We start from the raw sequence: 24,664 nt of genomic DNA on the forward strand, positions 1-24,664 counted from the left end.
AAGAGAAACCTTAAATCAACAACTTGCTCCACCAAGGCTATTACGAAACTAAGTTTAATTTCCGCTGCGTATGATATCGATCTGACTGAACTATCCTCTGATAGTCAGGAAGACTGATATCATCTCTGTCTTTGCAAACACGACTGAAGCCCTTAATTGCATCAGTTAAGTTCCAGCAACTTAACTGATAACTCTTTACTGAAGAGCTTTCAGTATCAGTCGTCAACCCTGTTGGTCAAAACTGTTCTCAGTAAAACAGGAGTCATTGTTTGCATGCAAAGTTTCGTATTGATCTCTGACTGAGATCCCTCTGATTGAGGTCAGTAGATTGTGCAAAAATAGCCTATAGGTGTATTCCCCCCCATACACCTATTCGAGACCCTCAGGACCTAGCAGTGTTTTTGGTGTGGTGAATATTGTGCTTATATTATTATGAGAATGAACTATTTATACTTGTTACAAGAGGGGTATCATAGTAATTTTACACTAATACACGTGCTCCGCGTACTAACCATCTAGACTTCAACAAAGATATCCTAAAAAGATGTCAGATTCTTTGTCGGAGCTTTGTCTTTAATACAACTCTGGAGTGGCTTGGTCTGGAACCGCTTCTCTAGTAAGTATGTCTGAAATCCTCTTCTCCTTCATTTCTAGGGCAGAACTGTCTCTGAGCTAGTCTTGGTTTGGCCTGGTCTTCTCTGGAAATTGTATGAAGACGAGTGTTCTCTGGTACCTTCCATCTCATGTGGTGTCCCGATTTATCTAAATAGACCACGTGTCATGATCTTGGATGAATACATATTTTATCCCTCATCACTATAGTAAACAAATATAAATTGTTATATGGAGTAATCATTAACAATAAAATCTAAAATAATAAAATATTTAATTAAATTTAAAGTATAAATTTAAAATTATAAAATTTACGAAATTAATTTAGAAGTTATATATACATACACATGTCTCAAACTCAAATTTAATAGTGAAAAGAAATTGAAAAATGAGGAAAAATAATTATGATCAGACAATTTTTTAAATTGGTTTTTTTAATAAATATCAACATTCCAATGTTTAGTCATGTAGAAAATAAATACATGTATAATTATAAAAAGACAAGATCTGCTTTGTTACATTTAAAATATCCTATTACAATTTTGAAAATCAGAATTAAGAAAAGAAGCGACGGAGTATAGTATATAATTGAGTCCCAATTCTTTTCCGGCCCCACCACCGTGACGCGCGGCCGTGCTTTGACTCTGCCGCATTTCATCATGCACTTGGTTAGTTGGGGTGGGGAAGGGGGGAGGTAGGCTACTCAAATTCCACTAATTTCCAAACTCTAGTCATATTTAAAAGTTTGGTTTTACCATTACAGCTAGAAAAAGGAAAAGTACACACTGAATTCATTACACCCCACCTCCATCTTGATTTTTCCTTTTTCTTTTTTCTTTTAATGTTTTTTGCTTTTCTTGGAATGTGTTTGAATTTGATGAGAATTGGGGGTCATCTTGGGTGGGATTGCTTGCTGGAGGAGTTGAGATTTTTTTAGGGTTTCGGCTATGGAGAATATAGAGACGCTGTTAGCTGCCGTGGCTCAGACCACGGGCTTCGGCGACGAGGAGCCGGTTGTTGCTACTCCGTCGGAGCTAGGGTTGGAGAGTTCTGGGTCTCCGGCGGGTGATGAGGTTGCCGGAGTTGTGCAGCCTTCTCCGGTGGTGGGTGGGGTTGTTTCAGATCTGATGGCTGCTGCTCCGACTCCGGTGAGTGCGAACGGCACCGGTGAGAAGCGGAAGCGGGGACGGCCGCCTAAGGGGCAGCTCACGGCGAAGCCTCCGCCGATTAAGCGGGTGAAAGTGGAGGATGAGGAGGAAGATGTTTGCTTCATTTGCTTTGATGGAGGCTCTCTGGTGCTCTGTGATCGAAAGTGAGTTTGGAGATGATGAGTTGGATGAATTTTGTAGGATTTGAGGAGTATTTTTCTATGCTCACTTGTTAATTTGTTTACTGTAATTGTTGTGATCTCTCTCTCCTCTCAAGTAGTATGTTGATATTCATACAGTAGAAGAGTGTTTGTAGGATGTCTAGTCAATTGTGATGTCTCCCTCTCTCCATGTATTCATATAGTAGACTAATTGTTTGTGGAATTTGTTTGTGGGAGTAGATTAAGTGTTTGTAATATAGATCATTTTGGAATATAATGAATTTGTGTTGTTATCTTTAGGGGCTGCCCAAAGGCGTACCATCCGGCTTGTATCAAGCGAGACGAAGCCTTTTTCAAATCAAAAGCTAAATGGAACTGCGGTACGTTGGCCTTCCCTTGTTTGAAGAACTAAGAGTTTGAATATAGTTCTATACCACTATGTATTTATACTTTTTACTTGGTTTTACTTGGTTTGTGGTGTTATGCGATTGATTGGCAGATTTAATGCTTGCTTGGAACAGCTTGCCTAATGATGTTCATGTTCTAGATGCTCTGATTAAGTTATGCCACTTGCATAAAGCTTAAAATGACATTTTATGTGACATGCATTTCTTGCACGCGTTGCCTATTTTCCTCGGTTACTTTTTTTCTGCAAACTGCATATCTTCCCCTCATTTGGCACCACTCTCCTCTCGTGATGTACGTGGTCCCTTTCTTTTCTCATTCCATGTCTTACACTTGTTGAAGCTGAAGTAATTCGTTGGTTTTGGCTGTGACCTGAGCTGTCTGTGTGATGCCTATCTATGTTGCTTTGGTGCTATTTGTTGCAGGCTGGCACATATGTAGTGGATGCAGGAAGACTTCTCATTATATGTGCTACACTTGCACCTATTCGTTGTGCAAGGGATGTACTAAAGATGCGGATTTCGTGAGTGTGAGAGGAAACAAAGGATTTTGCTCAACATGCATGAAAACTATCATGCTGATTGAAAATAAAGACCAAGCAGCCAATGATTCGGTATGGAGACTTTTTCTTCTACTTTTATTAAATTTTAATAATTGCTCAGCTGAATTTCTGGTTTAATGAGTAAGTTTGTTGATGAGATTTGCTTCATATTGAGGAAGGCTTTGATATTCATTACTTTGGCATCATCAATCTATTTAGCCTTGTCATATAGATTTCTCTTTTATAACTGATTACCATTACGAGTACATTTTTTTTGTTTCTTGAAATCTTTTGTGAATTTAAAACTGGACCAATCAGGAAAGTTAGCATTTATGGGGACTTCCACCGGTTCTCCTTTTTGTTTATTCACCTTTTTCTTTCTCGTTACTTTTTGGTAATGATAATGTCAAATATTAACAGTTAAAATTTGTTTGTGTTAAGGTATTGAATCTACCTACTATTTGGTATAAATGCAGAAATAAAGTGTTTGGGGCTGATTAAATCTATTCAATTTTAGAGCAAGACCAATATAATTTCTATTTTTGTTACTTGGCGGTAATGGATAAACTGATTATTTTCTGGCGGTTTTTTCGGTGAGTCAAATAGAAGAGCTACATGCTGTGGAATCTTTGCTTTAAAACCAATTGATATATATGACTTTACATTTTATTACATGTGTACGGCGTGATCCAAATTTACTGACAAGCGACATTCTAAAGCTTTGTCGAGTGATATACACCAAGAAATTGAATTTGTCGATTAATATCAATTCCTGCAAAACATAAAATGCTAATTCTTTCGAGTTTATATGGAAATTATTCTAAGCATCTAAATACCGAAACTCTTTAATTGTGTGAGTAATGATTCTGATTTTTTTTTTTCGGAAATATAATTGAATTGCAAATGATAACCTGTAAATATTACAATCAATGCAATGCTTTTTTATTTGAAGGTAATTAGATATGAGAATTTTGTTCTGAACCCATTGTCAGAAATGAGTTTTCACACAGGCAATCACATAGATAGTTGTATTTAAGTTCTGGCATTTGGGGCAACATTACTTGTTGAGTTGATCTTAACGTAACATGTCTGTAAGAAGTTTTCAAACTATCTCTAGTAAGATTATTTTCTCATTATGCAATCACTTATAATCTTAATATAAATGAAAGTTGTACTCAATATTTCAATTCCTTGCTGTGCATATTTATGTGATTCGTTTCATTCTACTGGGGTTATCTCATGCAGATTCAAGTAGATTTTGATGACAAACTTAGCTGGGAGTATCTCTTTAAGATGTATTGGGTAATCTTAAAAGAGAATCTATCATTAACACTGAGTGAGCTAACTCAAGCTAAAAGGCCCTGGAAAGGTGTGGCTGCTGTGACGCGTAAGTCACGCTTAAATAATGCGATTCCCTCTGCTGTTGGTGGAGACATTTCTATGTCATATAAGAACACTGAGCATTTGGAGTTGAACAAACCCCATGTGGAGATGGTACAGAATGATGCGTTACAGACATCATTGTCGAGCAATGGCAACCATGTCGAGAAATTAAACGATGACACGGGAGAACATGTGCCAACTTACAGCAAAGAGACTGTAAAACCTAATGTCAGTGATGAGATTAGCATTGCCAAAGCCACTGACAAACCAGACATTAAGGAAGGTGTTCACGAGCCATGCATTAAGAAAGATCTAGATGATCCGTGCATCGTCAAAGATACCTACAAACCATGCATTGGCAACAACACAAATAGCATAGAGACAGACAGGCCGGCGATTCACAGTACTGAATGGGCATCTAAAGACCTCTTGGAGTTTGTTAAACACATGAGGAACGGTGACACATCTGCTTTATCACAGTTTGATGTCCAAACACTTTTGATTGACTATGTGAAGAGAAACAACCTCTGGGACCCACATCAGAAGAGTCAAATTGTATGTGATCAAAGGCTCAAAAATCTATTTGGAAAGCCACGTGTTGATCAAGTTGAAATGCTGAAGCTTCTTGAATTTCACTTTCTTGTAAAGGAGGATACTCTGAAAAATTTGTCTATTCCTGCTAGAGCTGTTAGATCTACTGCAAATAATTTGGATGCTGATGGAAAAGTAAATGCGTTGCCAGTGCCAAGTAATAGTAGAAAGCGAAAAATGCGCAAGAAGAATGAAAGCGGAGTAGCCCAGCTTGATCTGAATGAATATGCTGCAATTGATGTCCATAATATCAATCTGATCTATTTGCGGCGTAATTTGATGGAGTCTCTTACCGAAAATCGTGAGAGTTTCAATGACAAGGTTATTGGTTCTATCGTGAGGATTAAAATATCAGCCGATGATCAGAAGCCAGAAGTTCATAGGCTTGTCCAGGTTATAGGTATAGGGCATGCGTTTATTTTCTCTTGCTTTAGCTGTTTCCATTTGTTCCTCCACACTGCTTGCTAGGACTTCATTGTCCCGACATGAAATATTTCTTGAATATGTTATATTTGTAATTCAGGGACTAGTAAGGCGGCCGAGCCTTATAAAATTGGCAACAAGACAGCAGATGTCATGCTTGAAGTTTTAAATTTGGACAGGAAAGAAGTTGTATCGGTTGATGCCATTTCAAATGAAGAGTTTACTGAGGTAACAAGGGATATGTGATCAATCAGTTTTCTTAAATCTCAGTTGTGATATATGTCATACTTAAGTGTGTAATGCATTAATGTGTTCTTTGCTCTTGGTGATGCTCTCAGGTGTATCTAGTTGTGATATATTATGAAAAAACACCTTATTGATTGTTTAAATGTTCTACAAATTATGAGTGTAAGTAAGATCGAGATTCATACCTTATCTGAGATCAATATAGTCTCTTCAAAAGATGCATTATTAAGATATTCATTTTGTTAAATTAATTCCGTAATTATACTTATATATATATATATATATTATTATAAAATTTGATGTTTTCAAAAATTATAGAAGTTGCAGCCTTATACTTATGTGGACTCTTTCATCCTATCAGTCAGGAGGAAACATTTACTAGCAGGAACATAGGCACCACGAAATGCTGGCTCAACTTGATTGCACAACCCTGAACGCCCATAATTTTTATCTTAAAAGTTGTGTATGACAATGTAATAATATTTTATGTTATTCAGGATGAATGCAAATGGCTACGTCAGAGCATTAGATGTGGTCTTGTGAAACAATTTACTGTTGTAAGTCCTCGTGTGCCCTTGCTTCGTGATCTGCCCTACAACTGCAAAACTATTGTACCATTTATCTGTGCTATTCTTGCAGGATGAGGTAAAAAAGAAAGCCTCTGCACTCCAATCAGTTAGAGTAGATGATGTAAGTTTGCTGGTTCTTCTTATCTGTGAATTAAGCTTTGTGATCGGTTACCATGAAATTGTTCTTCCAAAGCACCAGTTCTCTTCTTGTGCCCTTAAAGAAGCAAGAATAAAACATTACATCTACCCATAGTTATTAACTTATTAAGTTATTTCCTTTTTCTTACACTTAATTTTTTGTGGCTCTGTTGATTCTGATTTTGTAATTTTCTTAACATAGTGGCTGGAGGCGGAAATATTGCGGCTAAATCATCTTCGAGTTGGCAGGAAGGGGATTAAGAAAGAATATCCTCTATTTATTATTACTGCATTTATTATGCACATGTAATCATCATATTATACCTTCAGTGGATCATGCTACAAGTCTTAAATTTGGTGCAAAAGCATTTGGCTTTCTAGATTTAAATGCCAAACTGCTGTAAAATCACGTCTTCTTGATGTCTGGTTTAAATCATTAGACTTCATGTCTACGTGCTGCACTTTTCATCATGCAGAGTTTTCCAGCCAAATTCTGGGTTCATATTATTGAGTTAGACTTTTGTTGCTTTTTTTATTCCACATTTGGTATAGACAGTTGTCAAAATAAGTTTGTAAATAATTTGTTCTTGATTTCTCCCTAAGTGACATGATCATCCATATACTTTTTACGTGTTTCTAGAAATTCCTTGACACTCTTCACGCTTAGAAAAAATGCCGACAGATTAAAGCTGCTAAAATCACCTGAGGAGCGCCAACGCAGAATTTCTGAAGTTCCAGAGATACATGCTGATCCGACAATGAATCCAAATTATGAATCAGAAGAAGATATCAGAAGTAGTGACCACAGTAAAAAAGGTACCTCACACGATACTCTTGGGAGTGCAGCTTATTTAATTGCATCCCCCCCCCCCCCCAAATTAGAACGGACTTCATTGATGGCTACACTTGATTATGCAGATGATTATGCGGGACCAAGCTATTCTCCATTTCCTCGAACTGATTGGGAGTCCATTTCTTCTAATAATAGAGGTGACATTTAGTTGTAGATAGGTCAATGAAATGCTTGCTCTTCCTCAAAATTTAATATGCAGAAATTTGTTAATGTCTTATTCAGGTAAAGAAGAGCACTCTGTAGAGGTGCAAGCTATAATAATGGAGAAGACAGATGCTAGTGTATCAAATGATTGGGAGAAACACACGAATCAGATTGATATTGATAGCTCACCTTCTGGTGGTAAGAACGATCAAGCCATGGAAAGGTCTCAGTTGGAGACATCGACTGCAATTGCCTCCATCGGGAACTCACAGCCTGCTGATAATATAGAAACTGAGAAACTGTGGCATTATCGTGACCCCAATAGTAAGATTCAAGGACCTTTTTCCATGATGCAGCTGCGGAAATGTAATACTACTGGACTGTTTCCACATGATATGCGGATATGGACGAATCACGAGCAATATGACTCGTTACTTCTAACTGATGCTCTGAATGGGAAATTATATGCAGCACCAGACATGTCGCATAAAGCCTCTTCAAGTTCACAGGAAAATGGGCCTACTGGGGGAGTTGTCCTGAGCGAGGGTACAAATGTGACTACTGGAGATGCTAAACAAACAGAAATGACTGGGTGTAGTAGTTCGGGTGTTTTGCCTGACACTGTTGCTAGACCTGTGAAAGCAGACGAGTCTGGCTCCTCCGGGTGGCCACGATGTTGGGATTTGCTTAAGGATGGTAATCCAAGTGCTGATGGTGTCCAAATACGAGATCTGCTTCCTCCATCAAACCCTGAGACAAGAGACGAGCATTTGACTGATCGAGGCCGGGAGAGTGATGAATTACTTACTTCACCAAATGGAGAAAAGAATGCAGCTGGGCCGACTCAAAACCCTATGCCCAGTGGAGAGGAACTTCGAACTCAACCTAAAGATGATGACCGAAAATCTTCTGAAGGAAATTTGAGATCTCTGAACATTGACTTGAGCTCAACCATCCTTGAACCTGTGCCGGTTTTGGCTCCTGTATCAAAGTCGCCCGTCTCAAGTAAACAGGCCGAGAATATAGATGTCTTGGATCTTCTTAGTCCTACCTCGAAGACTGAAAACCAGCAGTCAGTATCTGCAGATATTCCTGCGCAGGGCTCAAGTTTTCTGGAGCTGCTGAGTCCTGCACCAAGATCCAACAATGAAGATCAGGCAGCACCGGAAACTGACATCAAGCATTCTGGGTTTATGAATCTTCCTATGCCTAATTCTGGCCCTGGCTGGATTGGTGCGTCTAGTCTAGGGATCGGTGGCGTGCAGCTCCCAGATGTAGCTGATGAATGGTGTGGATATTCCCAGACACCTGCAAGACCACCTATCCAGGAATGGGATTCTGGTCTAGTCTCTGCATCTGCTTCAAGACCACCTGAAGTCACGGGGGAGAATGCTGATGCCACGGCACCCGATGCCCACCATCTTACCCATGCTTCTTCGTCCCACCCTCCATCAAATGGACCTAATTGGCTTGCTATAATGAATGAGCCAATTGAGTTTGTTGCTCTAGGTGAGGATTCAGTGTCTGATCTGTTGGCTGAAGTCGATGCGATGGAATCACGAGGTGCCTTGCCTTCGCCTACTTCAGCCATCAAGTTTGCTCGGGAATTGCTTGAAGATTGCAAAGATGATTGCTTTAGTTCAATCGAGGATTTCAGCCCAACCCCGGAACTTCGAAAAAGTGATGCATTGAGCTCCACCAGCGATGTACATTTGACTTCCCAATCCTCAGCTCCGTGTAGACAGAATGGAATGTCTCCAGTTGACGCCTTTGATTTTTTCCGGAGGCCGAGCGTGAATTCATCTGCAAGCAGCGAGGGAGAAACTAGTGCCCCGGTTCATTCTGGGGATGCCGGTTCGGAGTTCCACCCCGGCGCTGCACCAAACAACTCAATCCAAGAGATGGTTGGTGCCGGTGCAGCCATGGTTCCTGGGCCGGGATCCGATGCTACGGACCCTGGTTGGGGACAGATGCAGGGTAACATCAACCTGGTTACAGTGCAAGGTAATGTCAATCTTGTCCTCGGGGGACCAGCCGCCCAGGGAATGGCGAACCTTGGATGGGGAGCGAACCAGGCTCCCAACTGGGCGAACCCGAACTCAATACGGAGCCCTAGAAACGGAAGTTTGCCATGGGACGGGCAGCGCAAGTATGGCGGTGAGAGGTTCAACTGTCCTAGAGAATGGGGTGGTTATCAAGGTAGTGAGCCAGGATTCGGGGGTGGGAGGGGCAGGCCACCATGGGGCCGTCAGTCGTATGGAGGTGGTGGCGGGTATTCGAGGCCTCTTCCGAAAGGGCAGAGGGTGTGTAAATTCTACGAGAGTGGACGTTGCAAAAAGGGAGCTTTCTGTGATTACCTTCACCCGTGATTGCTTGAAATCTCCTACATTCTGTTGCAGGTAACTTTTTTGTTGTATAATTAATTGTTGGAGTAATCTCTCTAGGTTCAGATAACTTTTTTGTATAATTAATTGTGAGAGTAATCTCCGCAGCTGTAGATTTGTATTAGGTTCATTTTAAATAAAAAGAAGATATTGTCACTCTACCTAGGATTGAAGCACTTACTAGTTTGTACCCATGGTTATGTACACCAGTACATGCAAGTATATTATGTGTGTATTTTATTCCTATATCCAACTTTTCTTTTCTTTTCTTTTCTTTTCTTTTTTAGTTGAGCTACAGTTTTGGACTCGTTTATGTGCTTTGGAATGGAACGTGTTTATAATTATAAACTTTTGTCAAGCCTGGGCTCGTTTCTCCTCTTGAAAAATTATGCGTGGAGTGCTAATTGTGCACGTTTAGGATTTCAATCCATATCATCTTTATATTACTACATACAAATTTGTTGGCAGAGAATATATGACCAAATTTGTGCTCAACAACCACGTGGAATTATTTTTGGGTTTAACTCAATTATTTTAAGTAAAGCGAAAGAGAAGTAAAAAAAAAATGCCGTTACTGGAATCAAGGATCATTTAACATTTGACACTTGAGCTACAAAGTGAAATTAGGAATCCATTCTTACATTTTCTCTTTTACTTCTGCATTTTACTCATCCGCCAAAGAGAGAGAGAGAGAGAGAAGGAAAAAATAAATAAAAAATAAGTTGACTTATATATTGATTTTTTGAGACGAGAGGTATGAAATGATATGAACAATTTTTGGATATTTTGATGTAATGTAATGTCTTAAAGAGGGCATTAAACACCCGAAGACATCCAACCGACTTGAGTTTGTTTGCCAACACGCTATTATTAAATTAAGGCTGTTGAATTCTACTCTATAATATACAGAGGCAGAAAATTGAGTAATTCAATTGGAAAATAAGGTTATTCTTGTCATATTCTATTTATACATTTTTGTTGATATTTTCTATTAATACTTTAATTCCAGATTTTTTGGAATTGAAGGTTTCACTTCCTTTTGTCATTATTTGCATAAAAAAACTTTTTTCTTCGTGCAAATTTTTGTTTGGAATAAAAATTTGCAATATGCATCTTAAACGAAAGATGGTGACAAAATTTTTAATTTAATATATGATATGTTTATAAATTGAATTTACAATGAGCAAATTATGTACATTTTGAAATTTTGCCATATTAATTATTTTTATTTTGTATTTTTATTTATTTTATCATAAATTTTGTCAATGGGACACAATGACACTATATATTATAAAGCTACCACATAGCAAAATGACATTGTCAAGTTTTTCAAAATAATAATAGTTGATCTATTTTTGTTGAATTGATTAATAATTTATTTATATCAAATAACATATAAATACTTACAAGTTAATCTAGAGATAAAGTTAATTAGTTGTTAACTTTTGAAAGCAGAGAAAATTAATGATTAATTATCAAGCAGTTAACTGTTACAAATATATAGAAAATTAGTAACATGCATGGAAAGCTAAGTAGATAAGGTTATGCATAAGTTATTAGTTAGTTAGAAAATTCAGAATCATGTAGTATTAATTTTTAGATTTTAATCTTTCAATACAAATTGGACCATCAACCAGGGAAACTCAATTCAATATTTAATGATTTAGTTTTGTTGAATCAAAAGTTATAAGAGATTACGTGCGTGTGTTGATTTAGCAATAGAGTGATTAATACTTAAGACAAAGATTTTAGATTCAAATTTATCATGATACAAACTTTAAAATTTTTATTTAATTATTAATTTTTATATTTAAAAAAAAGTTCGAGCATCCACAACACATTCTCTAACACGGGGCTCGATCCCGGCCACTAGAGCCTGCCTCCCACTGGCGTAGACTTGAGTCTTAATAATTTGATGTATATGTGTGTATCAAAATATATTTATAATTCTAAAAAAATGAATGAATAAAATATTTACAGCATATATACACACACAACCAATAAGAACTGTGTGTGTAATAAAACCAAGCCAAAAATGTGGTGATTTTTGTATACTCAATTAATCGTTCGCGACGGTTGGTAGTTGTAGGTAGCTAAAAAAGATTATCAAGTAATTTAATTTTGACCGTAAGTAAAGAAAAATGATGTTAAAGAACTATAGTTGAATATGCTAAAAAAACTTATTACGGAGTACTATTTGGAAGAGATGTTTGATAATTTAAAATAAAAATAAAAATGAAAGCAAGTTAAGTTATGGGTAACTTTCATTGACAGATGGAAAGCATGAGCAGTTGAAAAACCTAAAATGGAGATGGTGAAAGGCAAAAGGATCAAGTCATCACTAAAATTAGTGTGTGTGTGTGTTTGTGCGTGGATATGTCTTTTTCTAAAGCACCAAACATATTTCCCCTAAATATTTTGATCAAGCTTTGAAAATAAAGAGAATTTTGGCGAGCGACCATCTCGTGATAAAACATTTATGATTACATAATAAACACTCAATTTTTAATTAATGCACAATTACAAACATAGTACCATACATCATTATCTGAATAATATTCCCACAAAATACATTGATATCTAAAATTATTTGAAAATATGTTTGGAGCTGAGTGCAAGTCAGGAATTTAAATGAATTGATGAATAAAAAAGCAACAAACATGTCAAGTTTAGATGGAGTTTTGTGAGATGAAATTTGAATATGAGTGATGTAAAAGAAGAGAGATGGGAATAAAAAGGAGAAAAGGCAGAGAATGTGAGGCCCAATCACGTGTTTGGGTCGACGACGCGCGGCCGTGCTTTGACTTGCCGCCAGTCATCCACATGGTGGGTGGATGGTGGGCGGAGGGGTGGGGGTGGGGGTGGGGGTGTGGTGGCCCTACACACGAATTCCACTTCTCGCCGAAAGATAATCATATTAAAAAGTTTGGTTTTTTCATTACTGCTCTCTCTGCTACAATAAAGTAAACAAATCCAAATTCAACATTCATCCCTCTCAGCCAACCCCACCGTCCACCTTCCTGATTCTGCGAGATTGCTCGTGATCGATGATTCTGGAGTTTGGTCTGACTGGGATTCCCCGCTGCCAAAATTTTAGATTTTTTTAGGGTTCTTCTTTTTCTCTCAAATGGAGAATATTGAGACTCTGCTAGCTGCTGTAGCTCAGACGCAAGGGTTTGATGACGATGATGATGAGCCGGTTGCTTCTACGCCGTCGGTGGAGAATTCCGCGTCTGCGCCGGTCACTCAGCTGGTTGCTGCAGATGTTCGGCCTTCTCCGGCGGTGGGGCAGGTGATCGGCGCCGGGGAGAAGCGGAAGAGAGGGCGGCCGCCCAAGGCGCAGCTCGCGGTCAATCCTCCGCCGCCTAAGCGGATTAAAGTTGAGGATGAGGAGGAAGATGTTTGCTTTATTTGCTTCGATGGTGGTTCTTTGGTGCTCTGCGATCGCAAGTGAGTTTAGTAACTTCCATTTTTGTTTTTGCTTCATTAGTTTGTTATCATTTGAGATGTTAATGAAGGTAGTGTGTGGAATGTGTTTTGTGGAGCTTCATTCTGATCGTCATCTTCTCTCACTTGCTCTGGGAATTTATTACTGAATTTGTCTTGTTGTGATTAAGGGGTTGTCCAAAAGCGTATCATCCGGCATGTATTAAGCGAGATGAAGCATTTTTTCAGTCGAAAGCAAAGTGGAACTGCGGTATGTTCATGTCTCTCTTGTAAGAGCTTCAAGGAGTTTATATGGTACAAGTTTTTAGTAACTGCACATTCATAAAGCTTGAAGATGTTGGCATTTGCTCAACACGCATTTGTTACAAAAATCAACCTTTTTTGGCTTGGTTTTATTTTGTAACCCTATGCTCCTCTAACTAATATGGCTCTAATTTCCTTCTGTCACGCGATAGCCATGCATGCAAATTCATTGATTCCCTAATTCTCACACTTGTCGACAGAGTGGTAGTATATTGGTTATAGTTGTTTCAGGATGAACTCTTTGCAGAATGTTTGTTAGTTACTTATGGGCTATTTCTTTCAGGGTGGCACATATGCAGTGTATGTCGAAAGGCTTCTTATTTTACGTGCTACACTTGCACTTATTCATTGTGCAAGTCGTGTATCAAGAAAGAAGATTTCTTGTGTGTTAGAGGAAACAAAGGGTTTTGCTCGACATGCATCAAACCTATCATGCTAATTGAAAATAAAGACCAAGCAACTAATGACTCGGTATGGTCTTGTTTCTTCTCATGTTTTCAAGTTCTAATGATTGGTTATCCAGATTTCTTGTATTCCTTCAGTAAGATTGTTGAGAAGATGTGCTTCAGTTTGAGTAATACTTCAGTATATGTTGCTTCTACAGCAGCCATCATTTTGGTCTAATTATAAAGATTCTTCTTTTATAGTGTTCTTATCAATCAGGAAACTAGCATTTATGAGGACTTCCACCCTTCATGCTTTCTCCATTTCCGTATTAATAATGATAATTTTAAAAACTAGCTTTAGAGTTTCTAATTTATTTGCAGTGTAGGTATTTATTTTATTTAATGTATGACTCGAACTGATTTGATTGCACCTAAGTTATGTCTTATTAAAACTATAGTATTTGAGATTAGAGGAACTTACTCAGCCTACCCCCAGCATCTTAGATACCCAATTAACATGCAAGAACATTTGCTTTAAAGCCATGCTTTTATTTGTCCAAACATTCTATAACATGTATACATCATGATAAAAAACGTTATTGACATCGTGACATGCAGAAGCCTTTTGTGTGAATCATGCAGCTTTTTTGTAAAGAAAAGGTGTGACCTTATCCTCTAGGCTGCCAAGCTATGAAGCATGGGGACGGCACTTCTAAGAGTGGAAGTCTTATCACATTAGAAGTACTGATGTAGCTAGTTACCGATTGAGCAATCTTTTTAACCTCGATAAAATCTAGGGGCGTCACAATTTATGAATTTTGGTTCTGGAAAAGAAATAAACTTGAGTACATTTTTGTCTTTTTGTATGTGATTCAATTTATACTTCTCACATAAGGTAATCTGTCGCAAGCATCAAATAGTAATTACTTATGATCTTTTGATGGTATTTATGATAGCTGGATCACAGTTAGTAAACATCTGGCCTCGTTTGGTAAAAGAGATAAGGCCAAGATAGCTAAGGTATCTCCACTTAACTAATTATTTGGTAGAGTAGATGGCTAATCTATCAGGCTGGGTATTGGATGAGGCCCGTTCTTCACTGTTCCTCTTTAGCTTACCAATCTAGCCTCACCTGTCCTATACCAATTCCAAGCTTCTACAGTACCCCAAATTAAACTATGAAAAGACAAAATTGTCCTCAAGAAGCTCCAAATTATATGTTTCCTACTCAAATATCTTCTCTATGGAACCAAAGCTATCGGAGTCGGTGGTTGTGTTGGGCGTCAGAAATTTTTGGGGAAAATTTCGGCAGAACCACCGGGGGAAGAAGACGGTGATTGTTGACCGACGACAACGGCAGGAGAGCTCAATATCTTATTTCTCGGTTTATACCAAAACTGATTCATAATCCTATGCAAAGGACATGGGATCAACGTCAAAGTGGTGTAAATGGATTCGATCGTTGAAACGATGACAACTTGTTTTTTTTTTATTTTTTTTGGCCATAGGGGGTGGGGGTGGGGGTGTGCGACGGGATGACAGATTGAATCAAAGAGTTTGGGGGTTGGGGAGTTGGGTGGTCGGCACAATTGGTTTTCTGGTGAAGGAGCTCAATATTTTCTAGGAATTGATTGATCCAGTGGGCGGTGGCAGGTTGATTCATGGGATTTAGGTGGGCGGCGCAATTGGTTTCCTAGGAATGAGATGGTGGTGTTCTAGGTTTTTTTTTTTTTGAATAATTTTGGGCATATTTGTCTTTCTAAAATTTTATCAAGGTTAGAATTGAAAATTTAAATTTAATCCAAATTTTAAACTAGGATACCAAACATGAATTTATATTATCTAGATTTTATATATAGGATACCAAACACATGAAAATAATATCAATCATGCCTTATTAATATAATCTATCTTGACTTAAGCTATCTTGCTATATCCTAACATGGCTACCAAACAAGGCCTAAATGTATGATTTCTCTCCTTTGATCACCCTATCATTAGTGGGTGTATCATGCCATTATCTGGTTCCCAAGTTGGTTTTATCTGCAACTATCATCTGGCCTCATCCAAACCAAGTTAGTAAGCTTCTAGTAGTAGGACAACAATAAAATAATGCTTTACATTTTCCTTTATTTGGGTTATCCAATAAGTACGGAACACTGATAGGAAGACAGAAGCTGACACCAGATACTAGTGTAGTGGTTTGGAAGTCGCTGACATTTGGGACCAAATTGAATGTCCAGTCATATTAGACTGTTTGAATCTAGCTGGCAGATCTCGATGCTATGTCTAGTCAAAGTAGATGTAATGTTCTTATAGTCCTAATGTAATTGGATATGGCGCTCTGGCGCGAATGATCAATTTTTGCATGTACAATTTCACGGATTCATAATTCATTTTTCCTACTGGAATTATCTTTGCAGATTAAAGTAGATTTTGATGACAAACTTAGCTGGGAGTATCTCTTCAAAATGTATTGGCTACTCTTAAAAGAGAAGTTGTCATTAACATTGAGTGAGATCACTCAAGCTAAAAACCCCTGGAAAATTGTGGCTACGGAAGCTTGCAAGCCGCAGTTCAATAATGTGCTTCCTGCGGCAGTTGGTGGAGAAGTTTCTGAGTCAAATAGGAGTACTGAACACTTGGAGCTGAACAAGCCCCATGTAGATGCTAATTTTGTACAAAATGATGGATTAAGGACATCAAGCAATGGTAACCATGTGGGGAAACGACACGGCGACAAGGAGGAAATGAGGTCAAGTTGCAACAACGATACTTTAAAACCAAACACGGACATAGTCACTGATCAGACACGTACTGACAAAGACACAAGTGACCCAGTCGTCGAGAAGGACCTAGATAATTCTAGCACTGTCAAAGATACCGACATGTCATGCATCACCAAAAACACGAATACCAGAGAGTCAGACAAGCCAGCAAGTGACAGTGAATGGGCATCTAAAGACCTATTGGAGTTTGTTGCACACATGAAGAATGGGGATACATCAGCTATATTGCAGTTTGATGTCCAAACACTATTGCTTGAATACATAAAGAGAAACAACCTCCGGGATCCACGACGGAAGAGTCAAATTATATGTGATCAAAGGCTAAAAAGTTTATTTGGAAAGCCACGTGTTGGTCACATTGAAATGCTGAAGCTTCTTGAGTTTCACTTTCTCATCAAGGAGGATTCTCACAAAAATTCTTTTATTCCTGCTGGATTTGTTAGTTCTATGGCAAATGACGTGGAGAGTGATGGCAAAATGTTTGGGTTGGCAATGCCGGTTAACAGTAGAAAGCGAAAAACTCGTAAGAAGAGTGAAGACAGAGCCCCACACCATGATTTAAACGAATATGCTGCAATTGATGTCTATAACATTAGTTTGATCTATTTGCGGCGTAATTTGATGGAGAATCTTTTAGATGATCGTGAGAATTTCAATAATAATGTTGTTGGTTCTATTGTGAGGATTAGAATATCAACTAATGATCAGAAGCCTGAAGTTAACAGGCTTGTCCAAGTTGTAGGTAAGGTCCATGCATTCATCCCATTTATGCTTTAGCTTCTTTCATTTGTTCTTCTATACTGCTTACTTATACTTCATTATGCTGACATCAATTATACGTTAATATCGACAATTCAGGGACTAGTAAGGTGGCTGAGCCCTATAAAATTGGCAACAGGACAGCAGATGTCATGCTTGAAGTTTCAAATTTAGACAAGAAAGAAGTTGTGTCAATTGATGGCATTTCAAATCAAGAGTTTACTGAGGTAACCAGGGTCCGATGAGTATTTTAGAATTTTCTGGAAGTTACTTTTGTGTTGCTATATCTATTAGTACTGTTAGCATTATAATATCTTTTTGGCATGCGGGTTCCTTTCTAAGCTCTGAAAATCGTAAATTGTAGTGCTTTATGCTGTTCCTTTCTGTGGCAATATTTTCCTGTTATTGAACTGGAGATTAACCAAAACTAATAAATAGTGTAGTTTACAAAAGTTGATGTATTGGCAACTCATTTATTAATCTTCAAATTCCAGAGATATGTATTCAGTATTCCTGAATCATATATATTGATTTAGTTGTAAATATATGGCTGGTGAATTGGGATACATATGTAGATATACAAATATTTGTGTCGATTCTTTCATCCTATAAATCAAGATTCATATACTAGCAAGAATACCGTAAATGCTAGATCGACTTGATCGTCTGATCATGAATGCCCACCACCTTTATCTTTTTCTTTGAATGTTCCATATGACCGTTGATAATCATCCCCCTACTCCATTTAGGAAGAATGCAGAAGGCTACGTCAAAGCATTAGATGTGGTCTTGTGAAACATTTTACCATTGTAAGTTCCCATGTTTCTTTGCTTCTTAAGTGGACCTTTAACTGCAAAATCACTTGTATCACTTAAATTGTTTGCTTGTAGGGCGAGGTGCAAAAGAAAGCTGTGGTGCTCCAATCGGTCAGGGTTAAGGACGTGAGTTTATTGGTTGTTATCTGTGCGAATTTAGTTTAGTGATCAGGCACTATGGATCATGCTTTCAAAAAGTCCAGATTTTTGTTCTTCTTTAGGAAGCACATGGATTTTTTTTTTCCTGATCTTTATTAATTGGATTCCTTTTTTGACCCCTTGACATAATTTTATGGCTCTTTTGGTTCTGATATTCTGTTATTCTGAACTTAGTGGCTGGAAGCAGAGGTTTTAAAGCTAAATCATCTTAGAGATCGAGCTAGCGAGAAGGGGCATAAGAAAGAATATCCTTCGTTTATGGTTATTGCATTTATTAAGCGCATCGTAGTAATTTAATGACCCTTGATTCAATAAGAAGATATCTGCCTTTGTCTGAATGAGCTAAACACCCAAATATGGTGCATAAACATTAGTTTTCTTGTTTTATATCAAAACTACACTACAATGGAGTTCCTTGACAATCTTCACGCTTAGAGAATGTGTGGACAAATTGCAGCTGCTAAAATCCCCTGAGGAGCGCAAGCGCAGAATTTCTGAAGTTCCAGAGATACATGCTGATCCAAAAATGAATCCAGATTATGAATCCGAAGAAGATAACAGAAGTGGTGGCGATGGTAAAAAAGGTACTTTTTTTTTAGTTGGGCTTGGCACTCTCCTGGAGATGCCTTTCATGTTTCACAGTTGGCTTATTCAATGGTGGTTTTATTATGCAGATGAATACGTGAGGCCAAGCTACTTTCGATTCCCTCGAAATGCACAAAAGACGAGTTCCAGTAAGCAAGGTGTTAAGATAACATTAACATTTAGGATTAGATAGGTCAGTGGAAGTTTTTGTCTACCTGGAGATTTAATCAGAGAAATTTGTATTACATCTTATTCAGGTAAAGAAGAGCGATCTACTGAGGCAAAGAACAAAATAATCGAGAAAACCGATGCCAGCGGATCAAGTAGTGGTAGGAATGATCAAGCCATGCAAAGGTCTGGCTTAGAGACGTCGACTGCAACTGCCTTCACGGGAAGCTCGCCATCAGCTGATAATATAGAAACTGAGAAACTGTGGCATTATCGCGATCCTAATGGTAAGATTCAAGGACCATTTTCCATGATGCAGCTGCGGAAGTGGAGTACAACCGGACTCTTTCCACCTGATATGAGGATATGGACGAATCATGAGCAATACGACTCATTACTTCTCACTGATGCTTTGAGTGGGAAACTCCATGCAGCATCAGATTTATCACATGCACTGTCTTCAGGTTCATGTGGAAACAAGCCTCCCGAGGGAATTGGTGTAAGGGAGGGCACTGACGGGACCAGTAAAGATAGTAATAAACAAGCAGAGGCTACTGGAGTTATGAAGGTGGACGAGGCAGGCTCTTCTGGCTGGCCACAATGTTGGGATTTGCTCAAGGATAGTAGTTCCAGTGTTAATGATGTCAAACCGCGTAATTTGCCTCCTCCATCAAGCTCTGGAACGAGACATGCAGCTTTGACTGATCGATGCCAGGGGGGAGATGATCCCAACCGGGGTTCCCAAACCGGAGAAAAGACCTCAGTCGGGTTAACTCAAAGCCCTATTATGACTAGTGGGCACGAACATCAGAGTCGGTCTAATAATGAGGACCGGGCAAGGAAGCCTTATGAAGAGAATTCGAGATCTTTAATTATTGATTTGAGCTCAAATAATATCGAATCTGGATCCGTTTCTGCACCCGTGCTAGAGCCACCCGACTCGAGTAAACAGGCTGAGGATGTAGATATCTTGTTTCTCCCTAGTCCTACTCCGAAGGTTGAAAACCAGTCATTTGTATCTGCAGATGTCCCTCAGCAGAATTCTGGTGTTTTGGAGCTGCTAAGTCCTACACCAAAATCTAACAATGAAAATGAGGGAGCTCAGGCAACTCAGACCAAGCCAGACGGGTTTGTAAATCTCCTCGTGTCGAACTCAGGGCCGGGCTGGAACGCTAGCGTGCAACTTCCAGAAGTAGACGACGAATGGTGTGGATATTCTCCGACGCCTGCAAGACCATCTGTCCAGGAATGGGATCCGGGCCTCGTCTCTGCATCTCCTTCGAAACCTCCCGAAGTGAAGATTGAGATCATTGACACTTCGCCACCAGATTCTTCGACCCATCATCCTATGTCGAACATGCCTAATTGGCTTGCAATAATGAATGAGCCGATCGAGTTTGTTGCTTTAGGGGAAGATTCAGTGTCAGACTTGTTAGCTGAAGTCGATGCAATGGAATCGCAAGGGACGTTACCTTCACCTACTTCTGCTATCAAGTTTGCTAGGGAATTGCTCGAAGATTGTAAAGATGATTGCTTCAGTTCAATTGAGGAATTCAGTTCGTCAACGGAACCTCGAAGGAGTGATGCAGTGAGCTCCACCAGCGACGTGCACTTGAGTTCCCGGTCGTCGGAGCCAAGCAAGCTGAACGGGACGTCTCCGGTTGACGCCTTCGATTTCTTCCGGAGGTCGAGTGTGAACTCATCTGCAAGCAGTGAGGGGGAGACGAATGCTCCGGTCCATTCCAGTGACACCGGTTCAGAGTTTCACCCCCCATCGCTGACCTACGCAAATCAAGAGATCACCGGTGCGACCATGGCTCCCGGAACGGTGTCCGACGGATCGGACCCTGGGTGGGGAACACTGCAGGGCAACATGGGTAACATCAACCTGGTGACAGTGCAAGGTAATGTGAACCTTGTCCTCGGGGGACCTGGCCAGGGAATGGCGAACCTTGGCTGGGGAACGAACGCAGGACCCACCTGGGCGAACCCGAGCACCAACCGCAGCCCAAGGAACGGAAGCTTGCCGTGGGACGGCCAGCGGAAATATGGCAGCGAGAGGTTCAGCAGTCCTAGAGAATGGGGTGGTTACCAAGGTGGTGAAGCAGGATTTGGGAGGGGCAGGCCGCCGTGGGGTCGGCAGCCATACGGCGGCGGCGGCGGTGGATATTCCCGGCCACCGCCGAAAGGGCAGAGGGTATGTAAATTCTACGAGGGTGGTCACTGTAAAAAGGGCGCTTTCTGTGATTACCTACATCCATGATTTGCGCACTTTCTTCAACAATTTGTTGCAGATAATTTTTTGTACAATTAATTGTTAGGGCCCGGGAAATCACTCTGTAGGTCATCTAGTTTTTTTTTTAATGGTTCATTGAAGCCATAATTTGTCAGCTCTATATGTAGATTTGTACTCTCGCGCATACAAAAATAGTTCCACGTTCCTTTTATCAATAAGATTTTAATATTTTTTAAATAGTCAATGTATTAAAATATCCATTCTCATATATATATATATTAAACAAATTTATCCGTGTCATGAGAATTGAATTTAACTTATTTTTAAGATTTTTTTTTAGTGGATAATCTTTATTTTTATTATTTTAATTTGAATATTTTTGAATTCCACTCATTTACAGAATATTTCACCAATTTTTTTATTATTTTTCAATATTATCACAAGGTTATTTTTTAGTATCGAAACAACTAGCTGGTTGTCAGGGGCGGATCCAGGATTTAACGTTAGGGGGGGGCTGACTTTGTTGAATTACAACATTTGAAAATATTTACACACGGTTCGGGGACGGGTGCCCCCGAAGAATTTTCTTTTTTGAGTATTTCGTACACTTCATTTTCATACATTTTTTTAATAGTGGATTGAAAGCACATAAAGACATACTTTTTATGCATTTTTTTTAAAAAATGTTTCATTTTCTAAACAAATGAACTAATTTTCATTATTAATAATTCGTAATTTTACTTTTAACTTGAAAATTGACTCAAATTCAACATTAAAAATTATTAAGAAAGAAAAATAGGATAAAAATAACATAAATGTAGCAAATCAATATATAATATTAAGCAATTACTATGAATAGTTTGATACTATATTTTTTCTTGTATTTCTTATTTATAATTCACATCGCATGGGTGAACGTATTAGTTACAATTTAAATAGAAGTGTTTTAAATAAATAATTAAAAATTATTCTACTCTATTTCAATCTTCAATATTATCAAATTAAATTCAACAAAAATGAGATTAATTTTGATATTAATTCTAAGTTGGAATTTTAAACTACATACCGTGATTTGCTTGTTGAGATGATGGAAAATTATTAAATTCAAATTGATCAAGACTTTGGAGTCAGAGACAAGAACTATGATTTTTTTTAGGGGACGAGAACTACCGCTTTACTATTGCTGATTTTGCTTAGGAATTCGTGCAATGCCTATTTTCTTAATAGTTTGCTAACTGTCAGTTTTATTTATATGTTGAGATTATGTAGAAGTCTTGTTTTTTAGGTTGGGCTGGGCTGTGGGCTAGAATTTGGGCTGGGTTATGTAGATAGGAAGAATATATATAAGAAAAAATATTGGGCTTGCACTAAGCTGGAGCCCAGTGCAGCCATACTGTAGATCCGCCCCTGCTGGTTGTAGTCTATATACGCTATCGTTATGTCCTCATGGATAATGACATTGTTCATAAATGAGTTTTAACTAAAATAAGGTTAAGTATCAATTCCCCTCCCCCTCAATGTTGGCACCCCTATCGTCTTTAACACCTCAAAGTCAGGGTTGATGCTGATCACTACCCTAAGTGTCAAAAGTGAAGCAAATTCCCCCGCGTTTTAATGGTAACTTAATCAGTTTGATTTTTTTTAATAATTGTGGGCCTCCGACCTCTTCTCACCCACCCTCTCAGTCACCTCCTTCGCCGTGTGGTGGCAAGTGCTTCGCTGCCGTCCAAGCCGTCACCACTGAAATCTCCAACTCCCCACACTGATCAGACAGTCCGCTCCTCCCCGCGCTCATCTCCACTCTCCTGCCGCACCCAGATCCTCTGCCACCACTGGGGTGGCGTGACTGTCGGTCGCGAGAAGCTGCTGATGTAATCCGACCTCGACATGACGGCGGGTTGGTTGTCGAAGCAAATCAACAACCTGGAGCTCCTACTCTGCTCCGCCGTCCTCCACCACTCCATCGACATTGTCCTCTCCCGCCCTGACCCGACCTCCTCGAAGGAGAAGCTCACGTTCTTCGTGAGAGAACTCTTCGCGCGCCTCCAAATCGGCGGCCTAGAGTTCAAGCTGAAGGCGTTTGAATTCGCTGATCCAACTACTAATTGAAAACATTAGGGCTGGTAAGCCGGTGTCGGTTTTTCGGTTAAAATCGTAACCGAACCGGAAAAACCGGTTATCGATTAACCAAAAACTGATTTTTCTCGGTTCGGTTCGGTTATCGGTTAACACTCTCACAGTAAACCGGTTAATCGATTTAACCGATCGGTTAATCGGTTTATTTTTTTAAATTAATTAATTTATTAATTTAACATTAGTCATTTAGCCTTAGGGTTTCCACTTCCAAACTGTTCCAGCCGCTGTTCTCCTGTTCTATAACTTCTGTTCCTATTCAATTCATTCCACCCGCCTCCACGGTTCCCTCTGGCCTCCCATCCCTGCCTCCCACCGGCACCGACGCCGCTGCCTCTCCCACCGGCACCTCCCTCCCTTTCTCCAGTCCGACAGTCCCGGCAGCAGTACAGCTCGTCCCAGCAGTAGCAGCGCTCGTCCCTTGCACCGGCGTCTCCTCCGTCGGTTTTTCCCTCCGGAAGCAGCAGGCAGCAACAGCGCTCGTCCCTTGCACCGGCGCCTTCTCCTCCTGGTTTCTCCCTCCGGCAGCAGCTGGCAGCAGCAACTCGTCACTTTGCCGGCGTCGCTCACTCCGCCAGGCTCGCCTCCTCCACCGGTTTTTTCCTCCGGCAGCAGTAGCTCGTCACTTTGCCGGCGTCGCTCACTCTGCCAGGCTCGCCCCTCCGCCGGTTTTTCCCTCCGGCAGCAGTAGGCAGCAACAGCTCATCACTTTGCCGGCGTCGCTCAGTTCGCCAGGCTCGCCTCCTCCGCCGTTTTTCCCTCCGTCAGCAGCAGCTCGTCCATTCAGCAGGTTAACATCTTTTCTTTTCTTCTTTTTTTAATTTTTTAGGCATTGTTTAATTTGAGAAGTTCATGAGTTGCGGGATGAATTGCTAAGTTCTTTTACTTCTAGTTTGTGTTTGAATATTTCATTGTTAAAGGTATCACAAATATTAGTATATAAAAAATTGTTTGCATTTTCGATTGTTTGAAACTTGAAAGTTGAAAGTCGAACAAATCTTATGTATATTGATGGCTTTGAATATGTATGATGTATTTATGTGTTGGTGATTTGATTTCGCAGTTATATAGTTTTCTGTTTGTTATGAATTATCATTTTAATTATGGTCTTTTAATACTGATGAATGATGATAAATCGATGATGATATAAATTGATTATGGTCTTTTAACTCTTTTTTTATTATATAAATTGAGATGATGATAGGCAATGTGTTTAATAATCTTTGCTTTGTTAATTAAATTGATTTGGACAATATTTTTTAGTATGTTGTCTTGATTATGTGTAA

General features: G+C 39.3%; 2 protein-coding genes across 4 annotated transcripts; both read left to right on the plus strand.

The window, feature by feature from the left end:
• Nucleotides 1-1,168: 1,168 nt before the first annotated feature.
• On the plus strand, nucleotides 1,169-9,846 carry LOC130986678 (zinc finger CCCH domain-containing protein 44-like). Its single transcript, XM_057910146.1, has 11 exons — nucleotides 1,169-1,924; nucleotides 2,222-2,301; nucleotides 2,752-2,939; nucleotides 4,113-5,241; nucleotides 5,365-5,492; nucleotides 6,008-6,067; nucleotides 6,150-6,200; nucleotides 6,420-6,484; nucleotides 6,879-7,033; nucleotides 7,136-7,207; nucleotides 7,293-9,846. The coding sequence occupies exons 1-11, from the start codon at nucleotides 1,560-1,562 to the stop codon at nucleotides 9,581-9,583; spliced, it is 4,584 nt and encodes a 1,527-aa protein (XP_057766129.1). The 5' UTR covers nucleotides 1,169-1,559; the 3' UTR covers nucleotides 9,584-9,846.
• A 2,682-nt stretch (nucleotides 9,847-12,528) lies between these two features.
• LOC130986679 (zinc finger CCCH domain-containing protein 44-like) lies at nucleotides 12,529-21,482 on the plus strand. Of its 3 annotated transcripts, none has more exons than XM_057910147.1 (11): nucleotides 12,529-13,048; nucleotides 13,216-13,295; nucleotides 13,632-13,819; nucleotides 16,158-17,265; nucleotides 17,382-17,509; nucleotides 18,032-18,091; nucleotides 18,173-18,223; nucleotides 18,431-18,501; nucleotides 18,686-18,840; nucleotides 18,931-18,999; nucleotides 19,099-21,482. In XM_057910147.1, the coding sequence occupies exons 1-11, from the start codon at nucleotides 12,726-12,728 to the stop codon at nucleotides 21,270-21,272; spliced, it is 4,407 nt and encodes a 1,468-aa protein (XP_057766130.1). In that variant the 5' UTR covers nucleotides 12,529-12,725; the 3' UTR covers nucleotides 21,273-21,482. The 3 variants fall into 3 exon arrangements, with proteins under 3 accessions (XP_057766130.1, XP_057766131.1, XP_057766132.1); XM_057910148.1 differs by having other exon boundaries at nucleotides 18,931-18,990; XM_057910149.1 differs by lacking the exons at nucleotides 18,032-18,091; nucleotides 18,173-18,223.
• Nucleotides 21,483-24,664: the final 3,182 nt, after the last annotated feature.

The sequence above is a fragment of the Salvia miltiorrhiza genome, chromosome 5, assembly GCF_028751815.1.
Source record: "Salvia miltiorrhiza cultivar Shanhuang (shh) chromosome 5, IMPLAD_Smil_shh, whole genome shotgun sequence".
Taxonomy (NCBI): Eukaryota; Viridiplantae; Streptophyta; class Magnoliopsida; order Lamiales; family Lamiaceae; genus Salvia; species Salvia miltiorrhiza.

What these genes read in the sequence shown, in the direction of transcription:
- LOC130986678 (XM_057910146.1), top strand. Translation starts at nt 1,560, where the DNA reads ATGGAGAATATAGAGACGCTGTTAGCTGCCGTGGCTCAGACCACGGGC. An exon ending in AAAAGCTAAATGGAACTGCG is followed by an intron (nt 2,302 to 2,751) that starts GTACGTTGGCCT and finishes TATTTGTTGCAG; the next exon opens with GCTGGCACATATGTAGTGGA. An exon ending in TAGGCTTGTCCAGGTTATAG is followed by an intron (nt 5,242 to 5,364) that starts GTATAGGGCATG and finishes TTTGTAATTCAG; the next exon opens with GGACTAGTAAGGCGGCCGAG.
- LOC130986679 (XM_057910147.1), top strand. Translation starts at nt 12,726, where the DNA reads ATGGAGAATATTGAGACTCTGCTAGCTGCTGTAGCTCAGACGCAAGGG. An exon ending in ACCAAGCAACTAATGACTCG is followed by an intron (nt 13,820 to 16,157) that starts GTATGGTCTTGT and finishes TTATCTTTGCAG; the next exon opens with ATTAAAGTAGATTTTGATGA. An exon ending in CAAATCAAGAGTTTACTGAG is followed by an intron (nt 17,510 to 18,031) that starts GTAACCAGGGTC and finishes TACTCCATTTAG; the next exon opens with GAAGAATGCAGAAGGCTACG.